Source organism: Balaenoptera musculus, chromosome X (assembly GCF_009873245.2).
Source record: "Balaenoptera musculus isolate JJ_BM4_2016_0621 chromosome X, mBalMus1.pri.v3, whole genome shotgun sequence".
NCBI lineage: Eukaryota > Metazoa > Chordata > Mammalia > Artiodactyla > Balaenopteridae > Balaenoptera > Balaenoptera musculus.
Window position 1 is genome coordinate 96,598,051 of NC_045806.1, and position 18,431 is coordinate 96,616,481.

Below are 18,431 nucleotides of genomic sequence, written 5' to 3' on the forward strand. Positions count from 1 at the left end.
CAGCAACTGTGGCCCACGGGCCCAGCCGCTCCGCGGCACGCGGGATCCTCCCAGACCAGGGCCCGAACCCGCGCCCCCCGCACCGGCAGGCAGACCCCCAACCACTGCGCCACCAGGGAAGCCCTCCTTCACTTCTTTTATTTAAAGGGAGGATATGAGACATTGGTACTAAACGTTATGCATAAACTAGTGAGACGTTAAACATCTGTGACTTTTAGAGGCCCTTTGCTCTTGGTAAGGCTCAGCATCAAAGGACTGGAAAGAGAATAGACTTGCTTCTAATCTTGGCACCAACAAAAATTAACATAAGGACATTGGCTAAGTCATTTATCTCTTCTGGATCAGTTGCTTCAACTGTCAAAACAGGAAATTGGACGGTCTTTGAGTGTTCCCTTCAATACCTTTCCTGAGAGTGTACTTATTAGACATAGAAATTGACAGGTACGATGTTCAACTTGGAGAATGTTATAGTTTCTTATAGGAGTCAAAGAACCACTGTAAGGGTTGGTGGTACAAAGTGAAAGAGTATAGACATTGGAATGAACAATTTTGAAATTGAATCCAGCTCTACCACTTACTATCTATATGTGATATTTTAACATCTCAATTTATTTTTTAATTTGGTATTACATTGTTGTCATGACCAAGATTAAGTGAGAAAAACTATATGAAGTATTTCTCACAGCATTTGGCATATAATAATAAATTAGTAAATGGAAACAATTATTATGCATCCCCTTTTCATATTCTTTTTTTATAAATTTATTTATATTTTATTTACTTATTTTTGGCTGCTTTGGGTCTGTTGCTGCACGTGGGCTTTCTCTAGTTGCTGGGAGCGAGGGCTACTTTTCATTGTGATGCGCGTGCTTCTCATTGCGGTGGATTCTCTTGTTGAGGAGCATGGGCTCTAGGCACGCGGCCTTCAGTAGTTGTGGCACGTGGGCTCAGTAGTTGTGGCGCATGGGCTTAGATGCTCCGTGGCATGTGGGATCTTCCCAGTCCAAGGATCTAACCCGTGTCCCCTGCGTTGTCAGGCAGATTCTGAACCACTGCGCCACCAGGAAAGTCCCTCATATTCTTTTCATGTTGAGAAATTTCTGCAGGGATTACTCCATCAGGAAGATCCTTTATTCTCTCTACATATCTTAGGGTGACAGATGGTGGCTTAGATATTAACATTTCCCAGGGTATACCACAATGACAGATTCAGTGGCATGAACTTTATAAAGTCCTGTACTGAGATTTTCTCTACTGCCAGATGCAAAATATCAAGCCAAAAGGTATGTGGGAAGCTGATGAATAAATTTCCACAAATATTGGCAAGAGCTGAGTACTTGTTTTATGAATGTAAATTCTCAGTTTTTGGCAAGTTAATTGCAATGACCATTTAGATAATTTCTGGCTTTCTCTGAGTAGCAGGTGTTCTGTGGAATCTGTAGAATTTTTCAAACCTATATATATATGTGATGTAATATGATCGGCTATGGAGGCACTATATTGCCAACTCTTCTCTCTTTGGCTTTTATTTTTTTAAGTTGCTTTTCTATACAGATGGATTTAATTTGGACCAAAATATTTTAGTAATTTAAAATAAGATTGTAAAACTCAAGGAATCTTTCTTTCAATAACAAGTAATGTGGTGACAACTGATTTTATTTCAGAACTCCAATACCAGCAGATGGTGGGAAAAAATTGTTTCAATAGAGAACAGCAGTGAATATAAAATCACAAATATGTTATTCAGTAACCTTAAGGATTGAGGTAATTTGGCAAAAGTAGCTTGCAGAATTTTTATTCTTTTATTTGTAGAAGAGATGAGTAAAATCTTGAAAACATTTAAAAATTATACCAATTTATTTTATCATATATTCTCCATTAAGAAATAATTGATAATCAGTGGAAAGAACAAGAATGTAATCTCTACACGGGCAGGGGTCTTTGCTTTATTTATTGTTGTATTCCAAGTGTCTAGAATATTGTCGAGCACATACTAGGCATTAAATAAATGTGTTGAATAACTGAACAATGCCCTGATGAGCACTTAAGCTCTCTGCTTATATTGTCTTTCTAAATGTGTTGGTTTTTTAATCCCTAAAATGTTCTTTTAGAATCTTGACTTGTTATTCACTAGGAAAAACTGCTTAACCTCTTTGAATCTAGCAATTTCTTTTTCTGTAAAATGAGTTGTGGAACTTCAAATTAGGTGAAACTAATTGTCATAGTGCCTGGCACACAGTAGGTGGTCATTAAATGTTTGTGGATTTTGTTTTATTAGCACTGTACCTGCATTTTGAAAAAAATAGGCCCCTAGAACTTTAACCTAGAAATTGTTATTTGTAAAATAAGAAAATAGGACTCCTGTGACAGTTTTTGAATGTAACAATAGAAGTAACAACACCGCCTATGATTTACTACTTAAGAAGAACAAATATCCATGTTGATGCATATATTTTTGTTAAACGAATGCATAATTTAGTCAGCATCATATGCCGTTTGGAAAAGTAAAGCATTATTTAAATGCCATTTCTGTGATATCATGAAATACTGAGCCCCTGAAATGAGAAAAAAGAATAAAGTACTCTCATTAACCTATTTCCCAGCATAATTTCAAAGGTCTATAAAATCACATATGAGGCAAAGGGGTCACACCGTACCTCAGTGAGGATTAGCACAAAATACATTTTCCTTTATAAATTTGCTGAGTGAACAGAGGTTTCCAATGAGAAATTAATACACTTAATCAATGCAAATTTTCAATATATTTAGTCACTGTTAAAAATTATGCCCAGTCATGCACGATGGAACCACTTTTGAATTTACAGCTACTAGAGAAATTCATAGCAAATTTAAATATTGTAATATATGCATACTGCATGTGAAGCTGTCAGAAAACCTTATTTACAGTCAGTCACCTTCCTCTAAATGATCACATTGTTGTCCTGCAAGATTTTTAAGACCTTTACCAATTTAGAGCCATGCCCTGTATTTAATGAATCACCATGACTGTGTCTCCCTCGATAGCTTAAATGAGAGAGTTCAAGTTGTTGTAAGCTGTTGTTAAAGTGGAGAGGGTATACTGATGAAAAGACTTTAATGAATTGGTATTTGAAATGTGGTTCACTCAAGGAGACTACTTTTCTCAAAATACACTGTCATAATATCCACTGGGAAGAAAGCTATCAAAGAAGAAAGAGGCCTAGATAAGTTTACAGTATCTAGAAAGATCAATTTTTTTCTAGAGAAAATACATTGTCTTCATCATATTAGAGATGGCTAAAATAACGTTTTGTGTTTTGTTTTTCTTTTTAACAACTGAACTGGTGGCATATTACGGTGCTAAAAATAAAAACTGGGTTGGGCATAAAACAATGAATTCTGCCATCTTTGAGAAAACTAAATATTTTTCATGCTATATAACCTGAAAGCATATCTCATTTGTAGTTACAATTTCTTTTGAAAAACTTTCAAACATACACAGTAGTAGAGACAAGAGTATAATGATCCTTCATGTACCCATCACCCAGATTTAATAATTAATAAGGTTTTTCAATGCTTGATTCATCTATCCCTTTTTCTTTCTCTCCCACTCTCTTTGTTGAATTATTTTAAATCATTTTGCTTTCCTTCAGCATGCATTTCCAAAATTGTGGGTATATTCTTACGTAACCATGATGTAATTACCATACCTAACAATTTTAAGAATAATCCATTGGTACCATCTACTATTCCAGTCCATATTCACATTTTCTCAATTGTCTCAGAAATACCTTTTTATATTTTTCTTCTTAAATTATTTTAACTTTGGATGAAACTGTAGAATAACATGGTGATATTTTACCAAAGTTGCCTACAGTTGGTCTATTTTATACTATGAATCTATGTGATAGAAAACTGTCTCTATTGTACATGAGTGGGTGGAACAGTCGTGACTGCCTATATATAGAATAATCTTTCAGTGAGATGTAAAAACCGGTGTTGCTGTTATGAAGCACCTGTTATTTCACAAATTGCTTATTTCTGCCAAATGTGCAGTGATCAATATTTCACAGACTTTTAAAATTAGGTAAGTTAATTCTCCTGCTTGAAAAACATGAATGAAAATATTCAACCACTCAAAGGGGCTTTGAATCATCATGAAATGATTTCAACTTATGAGATTATGGTGTTATGCAGGATGATAAAATTTGTATATTCATAGCACCTTTCTTTTCATTCCCCAGCCCCAAAATACACACACACACACACACACACACACACACACACACGTACACACTTTGAAATCATGAGCGAAAGGGTTTGAGGATGTATGTTGGTTTGAACTTCTTGACAGATTGTACTTTTGTAAACTGAGTCGTACAGGATGTACTCTGGGAGGGCAATTAGCAGAATTCTTCATGCGTCTAGTTAGGAAAAAAGTGAAAATATATCACATGTCATTTGTGGTCTGATACTTTAGCTTTAATGTCACCGAGAGGAGTTATAAAATAGGCAGCTCCGTTTCTCTAAATATTAACACCATCTGATATAAAGTTCACAGAATTGGTGCAAGAAACAGTATTTTCAAAGTTGTCGAGTTGCAGTACCATTTTTCTCCATAAATAAATAAAAAGGAAGAAGAGTACACAAAGCAGTAAACAGGTTTTAGTTGAGCATTAGACCACTAAAGCAGAAGTGAAACTTTAGATAACCACGAAACTGGCCAGTACTTCTTATACTTCACTTTTCTGTAAAGTATCCTAGGCATAAAGACTTTTTAAAATCAGAAAATCACAAATAATTTTGTTTTAAAAATTTGTGTGCATCTGGGTAGTCTCCTAATTCCTTGAGAATGAAATACATATTTAAGAATCATTTAAGGAAGCAGAAAGAAGAGATGGGACAGAATACATGCACATTAATTTGCAGGCTGCATCATGAGAATAATCAAGGTAAAAACCACTTTCACGTTCCTTTCAAATCAAGAGGCTTTCTCAGATGAATGTCATGTCCTACATTTCATTGGCAATAAATAGAAGTAGAATCTAATTGTAACCAAACTTAGCTATTTAGAAGCATCTTACTTGTAAAATAGCATAGAATAATGTTCAACATTTATGAAGAAAACCGGAATCACAGCCTTTTGGAGTCAGAAGGGATAGAGATCCTTTATCACAAGCCTTTCATGTCATGGTTGAAAAAGCTGAGGCCCAAACTGGTCCAGTGACTTATCCTAAATCACACATCAACTAAGTGATAAAATCAAGACTAGAACCGAGGTCTCCCACCTCTCAGCCTCGTGTCCTTTTTGCTATACCTCACATATTTAACACCTAGGGGACTGAATAGTACTAGAATGATGTATACATGATATAGCTTATCAGTTATACAATTAATTTCAATTTTGGCTCAATTTTTTGAATTTGTGATATATTTTATTTTCACATTATTAATTTGTTATTTAATAGTATTGCTCAATTTTAGTGATTTATATGCATTGTATAATAATAACATATAAAACAATAGTAGGAGTTGCTTTTTTTAGATGGGGCAGCAGAACCAGCGCTAGATGGATCCTTCCACTCCAAAGCGGCTTTTTGTTTGTTTGTTTCTCTTCCCTCTACATAGGTGATTCTGAAGCTGTGAAATGAAGAGCTATTGGAAAGACGAGAAGTTAAGAGTTCATTCGGCTGTCCAGATGTATCCAAGTACCCCGATATTTGGCAATAAATACATCTGGGCAACTGATTGAATTTTTCGCTTTTCACCACTCAACTGGAATCCTCTACAGCCAGAAGGGCCTGTTATATAGCCAAAAGTTTGTGATCTCTTAACCTAATGATATCAGAAGTGGGAGTTGCTTATTGGGGAGGAGACAACAATGTAAATATAAGTGGGAAAACGTTTTAGTTTACAGCTCAACTGAATTTTAAGTATCTTAGCAAAAGATGAAGGAGAGTTTCCCACCCTAGTTTGCAAAATTAAAATCAAACTAACAGAAAATGTTGAACTGTTCCCACCAATGACACTTTTGTGCTTAACTCACCAGTATAAAAGGACTGGATTTTTTATTGTGATTGAGAAGGCCCAGCAAATGCTGGCTCATATTATTAGTATATTATAATATTTTAAAAATATCTAACCTCAAACTATGGCTACATACCCAAGTCCATCTAAAGTATTTCCCCCAGTCACTCTTTATCCCATTATGCCACTCCATTTTACTCATATCAATTCTTATTATCTGAAATTATCCTACTTATTTGTTTAAATGTTTATTGTCTGTATCTCCTACTAGAATATAAGCTCCTGGAGAGCAGGGACCTGTTCTACTTTGTTTGCTACAGCACCTGGCAGAGTGCCTACCATATAATAGGCAATCAATAAATATTTGAATTCATGAAAGTGCTGTTATACAGAGTTTTCAGTCCTGCAAATCAGTCGGAATTGGTCTCCAACACAGAGATTTAGCATATGGTTTGCTCCGCGAGCTCCCCTGTTTAAAAGCCTTCAATTTACTCTGCTATGTGGATACTTAGTTGAGATAATTCAGGGATAGTTCTGCTGCCACCTGTGGAGAAAGCAGCTTCAAATCGCTGAGCACACTGCCCACAAAGCCAGATTCTCTCAATGTCTGTTACTACTGTCGGGAAGGGGGAAATTTACCCTTCTACCCTTCTTGAGTTCTTGTGGCTGGACTAATAAAATTGCCACAAGACAGACTAACAGGAGAAAAAGAAACAAATTTTAATTCATGCATATGAAGCACTCATAGAAATAGGACCTAAGAAGTGGCTAAAGCAGGCAGCTTTTATAATTTTTAGACAAGGAAACAATAAATTTGTGAGGAGTTGACAGGACAAAGAAACTTAGGCTTTGGGTGCTTAACTAGTGAGGAATCTAAACAGAGTTTGAGCTTGAGATAGTAAATTAAAGAAACAAGGTTTGTTTATACAGACTTCTTGGTCCCAAATTCCCTATCTCTGGCAATAAGAATGTCCTACTTCCAAATGCAAGGAGTGCATATGATATTTATTTCCTGCTTTCAGGGAGACAGAAAGGAGGGTCAGAGTGTCCCTCTTGCATTGGCTATTTCTTAATTTTAATTGAAAATAATCAATATGCCATTGAAGCATGTTTGGGGGCAGCCTGACCTGGGACCCAACACTACTATCACAGAGTGATTTTGATAGCTATTTTAACTCTATCAATTTGGAGGCTATTTTGCTTTTGAAGTATTATTTTAGGTAAATAGAATAGGTCTAGCTGTGAAAAACAGGATTTTATATACTGTAGATTTTAGGAGTTAACTATCTTGTAATGTCTCACTAAATTAAACAGTAATCACTCTCATGAAATATGTAAAATGCAAGCAGAAGCATTTAGTAAATACAAATAAGGAGAAACTATTTCATGTTTCATTTTAATTTCAAGTACAAGAGGAACAGTTGAATTTGCTTAAACAACCACTTACATTATCTTGAGGGGGTGGGGGAAGGAAACGACAGCAATGACACTAGATCTGCATTCAAATAGAATAATCACCTTATTACCAGATCTAATGAAATGCCCAAGAGAGACCCAGAGTCTCATCCAGTTAATGCTCCCGGCCCCCAACCTTCACTTACAAAAGTATCTCAGTTTGGAGAAGAGATTATAAAATCACCCAACATATATAACTGCATATTCAGAAAAGTTAGATTTCTTGATGGCACTTTATGAGGAAATGTCCATTTCTGTGTCTGAAGGGCTGCATTCTCAGGCAAACCAAAGAAAGATGCAGTAAGCAAGTTGCTAGTATCATATTATCCTGTGATACAGATACTCAATTTAGTAAGGAACTAATCATTCCCACTGAAGACTGTTAGCTTGAGGCTTTTTGCCTAATATAAAGTAACATCTTCTGGCAAAGCAGATTGCTAAACATTCGAAGGTCATGAAATTCCCTTTCCCAAAGGTTGTTCTAAAGAACATCAATTATCAAATTTCTTAAAGTAGATTAAATATAGGCCTGTCTGAAGGCAGAGGACTGGATTATGTGATCACTCATAATTTTTTCAGCCCTAGGAGTTCTGTGAATTCATAATTGTAGAAGAAATTAAGACCTTACTTGAATATAGAAGTTTTGAATTTATTTAACTTCCTAGAATAAATTTCTAAGTGAGCCTAACATGCTTGAAAATCCTGGATTGACTGATGGAAGAGCAGGGGTTTTTTTTCTTTATTGTAGAAGAGTTTTTAATCACATTGATTATAACTGGATAACTTAGCAATTTTTATTAAAACCATAAATAGTTATTATCTGATTTGACTGTAGTTAGCAAAGGTGAATTTTTCGTATGACAACTGTATATTTTATTAGAAAGTCTCTACAGTACATTTGAAGTTGAAGGAAAAATTCCTACAACATTCATTAGTCCTAAGGACAATTTTTGAATTAAAAGGTTTCCCCTCAAAATGTTATAAATCTGTGCCACATTAATATAGTCTTCCCGGGACTAATTAAAACATTTGTGACTAATTCACTTTTGATCTAGCCATCTGCTGAAAGCTCAGAGGCTACAGTAACCAGAAGGAAGATTTATATTTTAAGATTATGAGTCCATAATTTCTGAACAGAGAAAACTGACAAAAATTAAACCTCTTCGTATATTATCATTCAATTCTTAAATGCTTTATTATAAAAAATCAGACAAGAATGATCTCAGTTAACTGTCTATTCAATAATTTTTAACAACATTTAGTGTCAGATGTAGGCTCTTCGGTATGAGAGAAACCAATCTGCTGCATCACCATGATGAGCTCATAGAATTTCCAGAAATCTAATGTAAACTATGTCTTTTTATGGGTTACTGTATACCCCCCAAATTTTCTTAAAACATCAAGTAGAAACACTGGCATTTTCCTTTTAGCCTCATCAATATTATGTTTGACCTTGTCTGGGAAAGAAAGAATAAGAAACAGTTTGAGGACAGAAAATGTGATTGAAACATGAACAATCTTTCTTCAGTGTCAAAGGTGGAAAAGGTAATGGTAAAAATGAACTATAAATGGTTAGCTTAGAAGGTGCAAGGAAATGTCCAGGGTTTTCAATAAAGTTGTAGACTTTAATCCTCTCCAAACACAATTTGGACAAAACCACAACTCTCCCTTTATTCTTAGGATATTTTGATGTCACACCTTAAATCACTTCAATTTTCTCCCTTTCCCTTTCCTTCAATCAGCCAATTACTTTGTACCCAGCACTTCACTAAGGAATGTGGGAGTTACCTGGAAAGTACACTTAGATGGTTCTTCCTCTCAAAAAGTTGTCTTTAGTACACATTTAGTACACATCTGCCTCTGCTGCATTGGACAAAACCCTTTGAACATTTTCCATTTCCTCACCAACCACGTCCTCTCATCTGGCTAGTCCTCTTCTCTTCCCTTCATCCAGCTACATTCTAGATCCTTTCTACACTACTTTATTGAAATGGTGCTAAGCTCACCGGCAATCAATCTCCTTTAAGACAAATCACACCGTATGCACTCTGTTCCTTCTCAAAATACATTCCCTTGACATTTTCCCTTTTGCCTATTCTTTCCATTTTATTTGCTGCCCTCTCCCTTTATTTTTTTTCTCTAATGTCTACTCTCTACTGGTTTAACTGTTGACTCTTAAACCTAATCCTCAATTATGACTTTACTGGAGTCCAAAATCATGGGGTTTTTTTCCCCTTGTTGTTGTTGTTCTTGTTCTTGTTATTACTTCGAAAAGAGAGCAATGTAGATGTTCTTTTATCAGCTAAATTTAATATGTGTAAAACTGAGATAATGTGCAAAACTGATTTCCCTTCCTCATCTTTGTAGTTTTCACAAATGAATTTATTAAGTATTCTATGGACCACAAGGATGGTCATATATCTCCCACCACTTGGATGGCAAATTGGCATGGAAAACTAGGTATCTCTTACAGAGAGCATGGTACTGGTCTTCCAAGTGAATCATCACATTATTGCCCAATGAAGGCAAGAGGCGTAGCATGACTAAACTCATGCCCACGCAAAACCCTTATAAGGTCACTAAGAAGAAGTCAAAATCAAAGCTGTGTGCTGAAGAAATCTTAGCCAGGTCCCATCATAGTCATTCTTAAATTTAGAGCTAAATGGGAATCATACCAATTAGCTATGAAACTAACAAATTCCCAAGTCTAGCCTGCAACCATGTTGGAAGAGTCAAAAATAGTTTTTGTTCTTTTTAATTCATGCCAGCCTTTCTTCCCCACAATGTTTTTTTGCTTTTTAAAAAAAAATTTCACTTCCAAGATGATTATTAATAATGGCTTTTAAGTATTTCTATGAGTGATACTGATTCTGATAGTTTGAAATTTAGTTCTGAATATAGAGTGGAGATCCTATTTAGGGCCAATTATTTTCAAGTGTTCACACTATTTTTGATGATGTATGCTATATGACAGATGACATATGTTGACATATGGGCATAGATTTCATAGGCATCAATTAAATATAATGCTCAGGGTATGAGTTTTGCTTAGTTGAAATTCCACATTAACTGAAGTTATTCTGCAATATCTTGTGTATTATTAAGAACTATATGAAAACTAATATTTGTCCCCTTTTTTGCCTTAGCAAACGTAGTTACTGTTAGTGATGCCTGAAGATCTTACAGAGCTTTAGAGAGAGCATGAAAAGATTTGTGATTTATGTTGCAGAAAGAAATGAGAGATTGGTCTGAATGTGTATTTACTGAACTTATTTCTGTGACTTAATCTGTAATTTTCTCTTCATGCTTGAGACAATTTCAGGTTAATCAATGCTTTTCTCTACACAAAATTTTATATATATATTTATATATATATACACACACACAAATGCATATATACATACGTACACACATATAAATGTGTATATATATTCTTATTATGTTGCTACATGATCAAACATAGTTTCTATAAGAATCATAAATTCTCATTAAAAATTAATCAATTACTCTGTCAGTTAGCCCATGTGATTTTTTAATTTATTTTATAAAACACAAGTCCTCCCAAATTTGAATACTTGAACTCACACATATTTTTGTGTGTGTGTTCACACAATCATGAGAATTCCATTATGAAAGATTGGTGGAATCTGAGAGGTCTGCAGATCAGTGTTCAATTAGAGTTGTTTTTTGTTTGTTTGTTTCCCTTATTAATTTCTTATCCAAGGCTTTAAGAGATTTTGCATCCCCTCCTCTTTTTGTAGAATTACTCACAGAACATTTCTCATACTGTAGTTAAGGGGATGATTTGGGGATAAATTTTTGTGTAGGTAGCACTAAGAGAACTCACAAGTGAGAGTTGAGGGATAAGAAGTGAGAATAAATTAAATTTGTAGCTTGACTGACTAGAATAAGAGTGTTGTTGAATAAGATGGGAAACATAGGGAGGTGCAATTTTTTCTGGTAAAATTTTATTTCCAAATTTCTAAAAGGAACTAGAAAATACTAAAAAAGATTACTGACAAATTTTTATCATATTCCTTGAAAATATTTACAAATTAAACAAAAGCAATGACCTTTCAATATTCCATGTTCTCAAGCTATTCAACTCTCTTTCTCCCTTTCTCTCTGCCTTTCTCTCTCTCCCCACCCGCACACACACACACACACACAAGTAAATTTTTCTCATTGACAGCCCATTACATGCAAACTTAACATCACAATCTTGACTCTTATAATAGCTTGTGATCCCCAAAAAGAATACAGTTACATGTTTGGTATGAGAAGAGAGTATAATCAAAATCCAAAAAAAGAAGATATAGAGAAGGCAACATGAAAAACAGAGAGGTTTACCTACTCTATTCCCAGTTAAGAATTGCTATGCAGAAAAACCAAGGGGTCTCTATGTTAATCATTAGAATTCACGCTGGGTATTTCTTCAATATCAATGTAAAAATTCATAGTGACACGTTTTACTCCGTGTAAAGATATTATTTCCACAAGGAGCACAGCAGAGATCCTCAGCAAATTTGCATCCAGTCTACTCTTGGCCAACATTTTAGCACACTGAATATAGTGAGGGCTAAGTGGTGAATAATCTCTTATGTAAATATTTGGTGGGGTTTTGCATTGCAACCAATAACTCCTTCAAAAATAGCCTACAGAAATCAAAGGTACTCACTCTGAAATTCTTTGATGTTTGTAGAGTGTTCATGTTTCCTTCCTAATTCCTTTGAAGATGCACTGTCAGTTCTTAATCAATAAATGAAACTAAATTATTTTTTCAATCATCGAGTGCAACTGACCTTTTGTTTGCAATTTTCAACATTATCCCATGTGCCCTGACTGCAGCATATTATCTGTTGGATACTAACTAGTTGGTTCATAGGGTTGTTGCTATATTTAATTAGGTAAACTTAATCAACTCATTTATTTTGGTATAAACCTGTGGCCACCCTCTGGATAATATTGTTGGTTAATGCAAAAGTATAAAGAAAGCTATCTATGAAAAAGCAGATTGCTTCACGGAAAAAAAAAGTTAGAAATGTTGTACAAAATATGTTCACTTTATAAAAATGCTTAAAACTTGTTTTAGTTTTTCATTGTTCTATAAGATGAAACCTTTTTACTTTATACATGCTACTTAATTATTAGATCACAAACTTTCCCCCAATAGTTTGCAAATTAAGAAGCATATATTCTTAATTTCTTTTTCAAAACACTGCTTTGTACTCCAGCAGGGGGAGATTTAGTAGAAGCCCCATATAAAGAAAGTGTATACAAGAAATTTTAGAAAAATTATGATGGTTATATATTGGTAAATAAATGAAAAATCTATTCTCTTTGCCATTTTTATCACTTATATGATATAATATGCTTGCTTGTTTGCTAAATTTAGTATTGATTATTTCTTATCACTTAATAAATATATTTACTTTTATTTAATCGAAGGTTGTTAAAGTTATTTAAACTTTTAACTAACTCTCTTTTTCTTTTTTCTCTCCCCAGAAAGGATGGCATAGTGAATCCAGTCTGTTAAATTTCCTCTTCTCAATTTTAAACTTTGGTTGCTTAAGACTGAAGCAATTATGGTGAACCTGAGGAAGGCAGTGCACTCGTTCCTGTAAGGATGTTACTACCTATTATTTTTTTTAAATAACTTTTCAGAGTAGTTTGCTCAAAAATGTTAAAAAGGTTTTTATATGATTATTCAGCTATATTTGCCTCAATCTGTATAAATGACTTGCATTCCAATAGACTAATATTACTGGTGTTTTCTATTCAAAAACAATAAATGGGAAAAAAAACCAATAACTTGAACTCCAATTAAACACAACCACTCATATGTTCAAACAAGTAATATCATTCAAAAATAATTCTGATACTTGTGGTTGCTTTCTGTATGGTTAAAATGTAGAAATGAGAAAGGTTCTTTCCTTTTCCTTACTGCATGAACTAAACAGCCAAGAGAATAAATGTCTTTACAAGTCTCTGGTTTTATGAAAAATAGTTAAGGTTGCAAAAGAATGAGCGAGAAGTCAGGGAATAGGGGTTGGAGGATGTAGCTGGACAGGATGTAGCCTTGAAACAATGAACCAGTAGTTAAAGTCAATAGAACATAACATAAAAGTGATAAGGAAAGCATTGAATTCAAGCACTGAGCAATTCAAAACATGATCTAATCCAGGTATATCTTCTTTTTAACTTAGTAAAAGGTTGGGTTGCTTTCTTCTAAACCTACTCTTTGAGGAATGGGGGCATGGAAACCAAGATCCAGGGCTCTGTAAACTCTGATCAGTACAACTGAGAAGCCTTGAATCGCCTTGCTCCTGTACAATCTCCTCTGATTTCTATAAAAGTGCTCACTGAGGAAAAAGTTTACAGAGCAGTGTAGATATAAAGTCCATCAACACTGGATCCTCTGCAATATGCACCATTATAGCCCATCTTGGATGTCACTGTACATTGTAGTGATGATAGTCTCAAGGATACGTGGTTCCAAGAAAACTAGAGCAGACAGGAAAAGGAAAGCGTGAAGGACAGTGATAAAGAAGGGAAAAGAAGAGCCAGGTTTGGGAAAATGAAAGGACAAATGTTCCTACTCCATGTGCCTGTGCCAACTTAGTATATAGTCCTTGATCCATATACCAAATGCAGGGCTACCTTAAAGGGCACCAAATTATTCTGCTATGGAATTAAAGAATTCACATAGAATTTTTTCCATTAAGAGAAACAAGGGATCATTCATCTCTTCTAATAACGCCCATTGTCATATGCCATGCAAAAACTCAGTAGGTTTAAAATGTACTCAGACCTTTAAATCAAATTATAATTTTGTTTATCTACTAAGAATGTCAGATATTTTCATTCAAAACTTAGCAATGAATAAGCTATTTGAATTGTTCAGATAGAAGTTGTGACTTTTGTGTACATATTTTATGAGACTTCTGTGGGCTTAAGAGCAATCAACATAAGCTTTAGAAACAAGACCTAAATTACTCCTCTTTTGTAAAAGGACTGTATGTTTTTCACTGAGCAGGTAAATGTTAGAAATTAGGTTTAATTAGAATACAGCCAATTCTTGATTACAATACTGTAGAAAATAGGATTGACTGCAGTAAAAATCATAATAATTTGCTCATAAGTAGTGCTCAATAAGAATTTATTAAATTGAATTGAATTGAAACCAGGAAACTGAAGTAAAAAATCTGTCAGGATTTTTCCCAACACCATTACTTTATTTAATAATTCACAAAAGATATATTTAGATTCTACAAGCTTCCTCAATAATTCAGTATTTGTCTCATGGACTCTTTAATAAAAAGTAAAAATATATTTGACCAGCAGAGGTAGGCAAGATGAATGTTTTAAGTGGTTTTCTACCCCAAAGTTCTAAGATACTCAAATTGTAAAATTCATAATTGGACATAGTTTTTCATGTACTTTTGTTATATACAATTTTAGTTTGCATTCTTCTACCATTTTTACAGAAATGTGAAAGGATTTAGATGTTTTCACAATTTACTGAGAAAATTTGAAGTTGCACTGCATATCCTGTTAGGACCATATTATCTAGGCTTAAGAATAAATATATTTGTGATTCTGCAACTGACGATTGAAGATGCAGCATATTATTGTGAGCGTAAAGTCTTGTGGGACTACTTGAAATGATCATCAACTAATTTAAACCAGAATTTTTTTTTTTAATTTCAGAAGAACATGTTTTTCAACAGCTAGGCCAGAAAAGACCTTGGATTTAAAATTACTATCTGAGCCAGTTCTGCATAAATAAGTATCTTCTTAAAATAAAACCAGGACTTAAATTCTTGACAAATTTTGAAGTACATTGAGTTAGGGTATAGCTACCACAAAATACTTTTGTTTAACTTTGAAGGCAGAAAGAAGGTAAGCTCCAACATTTACTGAGGGCCTATTACGACAAAGGTATTATTTTTAGACTTTACATATATCATTTAATTTTCACAACAATAATGTGATAAAGATCATCCTCATTGTAAAGATGAGGAAACTGATCTTCTGAGAGGTTAAGTCAAAAAAAATCATTTAGGTCATGTAGCCTGGACATCGGTCACATGCCAAATGCAACAAATACAGTGACAGAATAATCAAAGCTGAAAGCAAATACCTTGCTTCTATTTATTTGGTCCTTTATTTCAATAATTTCTATTCACTTTAATCACAAATTAATTATGATATAGATTTTTTGAATCACATATTATTTTAGCTTATTTTTTATGTCCCAGGAAAAAAGAATACATCCAGCATTGGAAAGAATTTAATGATTACTTCTCATTATTTGAAAAAAATTACTATGTATGTCTCCCGCCGACATGATGCTTAGGATATCAGGTAGCTTTGACTAATGAGGAAGTAGTTTTAAGCTAAATGTCTGAAGTACTAGTTTTCACCCCTTGTAGAATGAGAAAGTCAAAATATTTTCATGATTTCTTCATTATGTTAAAATACATAAAGTATATTAACAAGATATTAAGAGAAATAATTTTTAAACATGGTAGAAAATTATTATAATATTTTACTTAAGTTTAAATAAGGCCAATAATTTTTCAGGTTCAGTGTTCCAGTTTTGGTTCAGAAAGTATGGTGTGTGTATATGTGTGTGTGTGTGTGTGTGTGTATAATATTATAGATACAATTATGATAATCATAATCATCTAGTGTTACTACTGCAAGTTTCTCTGTTGATTGATAATAAGTTAGTCAATCTAATCACACATATATTTTCCCTGCAGAAATAATATTTTTAGCTCAAAGAACAAGTGAATGAGATAATGAAATCAAAACTTTTACGTGGAGAACTCATAGACTCTGGATTTTGTAATGTCATGTGTTCCATCCCCCATGCAATTTTCTTGCATAGAGAATTGGTTAGCACATATTGTACCAGTAGAGGAAATTTTCTTCTCCATAAATAATATCAGGGTTTAACAACTAGTACATATAGTGTAGTTGTTGCTTAGTATTCATTAAATAACTATTACTGAACATAGAATACACATAAGACAGTCATTTACAGATAATTCTTGCTTTTAAGCAGGAAATATTGAATATACTTATCTTTCTTGTTTATCTTATTAAGGAAAATAAATATTAGTTTCATTAGACACTTTAGGGACTTACATTAATGTATGAAACCTGAATAAATCTCATATCACCATCAGGGGAAATTAATTTGGAATGTACAAAACATAACCACGTCTGTCTCTCTTGCATTAGTCTGCCACTTGGCCTGAAATTCCTACCAGTAAAAATCTACATAAGTACCATCATGAGAGGTGTACATTTTAAATGACTTAAGAGATTTCTTTTCCAGCATAGGAAAGCAGCAAACTCATAGGAGTTAATTATCACCACAAATCATTTTCTAACCTAGAACAACACAAGAAAACATAGGACAGAAATGGGGAGAGTGTCAGGTAGAAGGAAAATTTACAGGACAGATATTAAGAAATTATGGGCCAGCATAAAGTCACTCAGCAAGTCAAACAATACTGTGGTTTCAGATTGATTGTAGAGAGTAAAAGTCTAAAACACAAGCTTTGAATTCAACGGGACTTGAGTACGGACCCTGCCCCTGCTACTTACTGGCTGTATTTCCTTGAGAAAGTTACTTAACTTCTCTGAACCTCAGTCTCTCCTTATACATAATAGATATAAATCAGTACTGACTTCATGAGGATGTTGTATGAGATCAAATGAGATTATACATATATATATTTCAGTAAGCTAAGTGCCTGACTCATATTAAGCATTCAATAAAAGTATTTGGGGGAGAGAAAGAAGAGATACTGAGGTTTAATTGAGAGTAGAAATGATGATGATGATAATAATGATTGTTAAAGGAAAAGCAGTTGTTTTATACAAGTAATTTATTAGGTATAAGCAATATAATATATACCTGATTATTTTTTTCTTAATTTTCAGTGTGCACCTGATTGGCCTATTGGTTTGGCAATGTGATATTTCTGTGAGCCCAGTAGCAGCCATAGTAACTGACATTTTCAATACCTCCGATGGTGGACGCTTCAAATTCCCAGACGGGGTACAAAACTGGCCAGCACTTTCAATCGTCATAATAATAATCTTGACAATAGGTGGCAACATTCTCGTTATCATGGCAGTAAGCTTGGAAAAGAAACTGCACAATGCCACCAATTATTTCTTAATGTCCCTAGCCATTGCTGATATGCTAGTGGGACTACTTGTCATGCCACTGTCTCTGCTTGCAATCCTTTATGGTAAGTACAAATTTATTAGTTTTTTGATCTCAGATCATGTTATAAATCTGTGGCAGCTATCATAAAAAATCAGAAAGTTAATTATTCTACTCATATCATTTGGAGAATAAAGAAAAAAGAAAATTGTGTGACAGAAGAAATTGGATGTATCATATTTATTAAATAAATCAGTAGCACGCTCTTGAAAAAGCAAAACAAATGTTTTATAATATATTAAAATCATATATAGATACTCTATTGCTCAGTGTCATTTGTAAACAATGACAATTGCCTTCCAATATACAGAATGTGACAGTGAAAGAAACATGTGCCTACCCCTATGTTCTGGGCAGTACACATACCTAGTACCAGCTTTTATACAAAGAAGATGAAAGAAGCTCATCATCTTCATTTTTTTTAAAACATCTTTATTGGAGTATAATTGCTTTACAATGGTGTGTTAGTTTCTACTGTATAACAAAGTGAATCAGCTATATGTATAATATATCCCCATATCCCCTCCCTCTTGTGTCTCTCTCCCACCCTCCCTATCCCACCCCTCTAGGTGGTCACAAAGCACAGAGCTCACAGAGCTGATCTCCCTGTGCTATGCAGCTGCTTCCCACTAGCTATCTATTTTACATGTGGTAGTGTATATATGTCAGTGCTACTCTCACTTCATCCCAGCTTACCCTTCTCCCTCACTGTGTCCTCAAG

The 18,431-nt window shown here is 34.1% G+C and overlaps 1 protein-coding gene across 1 annotated transcript in view; it reads left to right on the plus strand.

Annotated features, from left to right (window-relative positions):
* The first annotated feature begins 13,046 nt into the window (after positions 1–13,046).
* HTR2C (5-hydroxytryptamine receptor 2C) overlaps positions 13,047–18,431 on the plus strand; it is a 76,956-nt gene continuing 71,571 nt past the window's right edge. Inside the window, 2 exon segments of the mRNA XM_036839310.1 lie at positions 13,047–13,081; positions 17,422–17,735. Of these exon segments, the coding sequence (XP_036695205.1) occupies positions 13,047–13,081; positions 17,422–17,735 (349 nt within the window).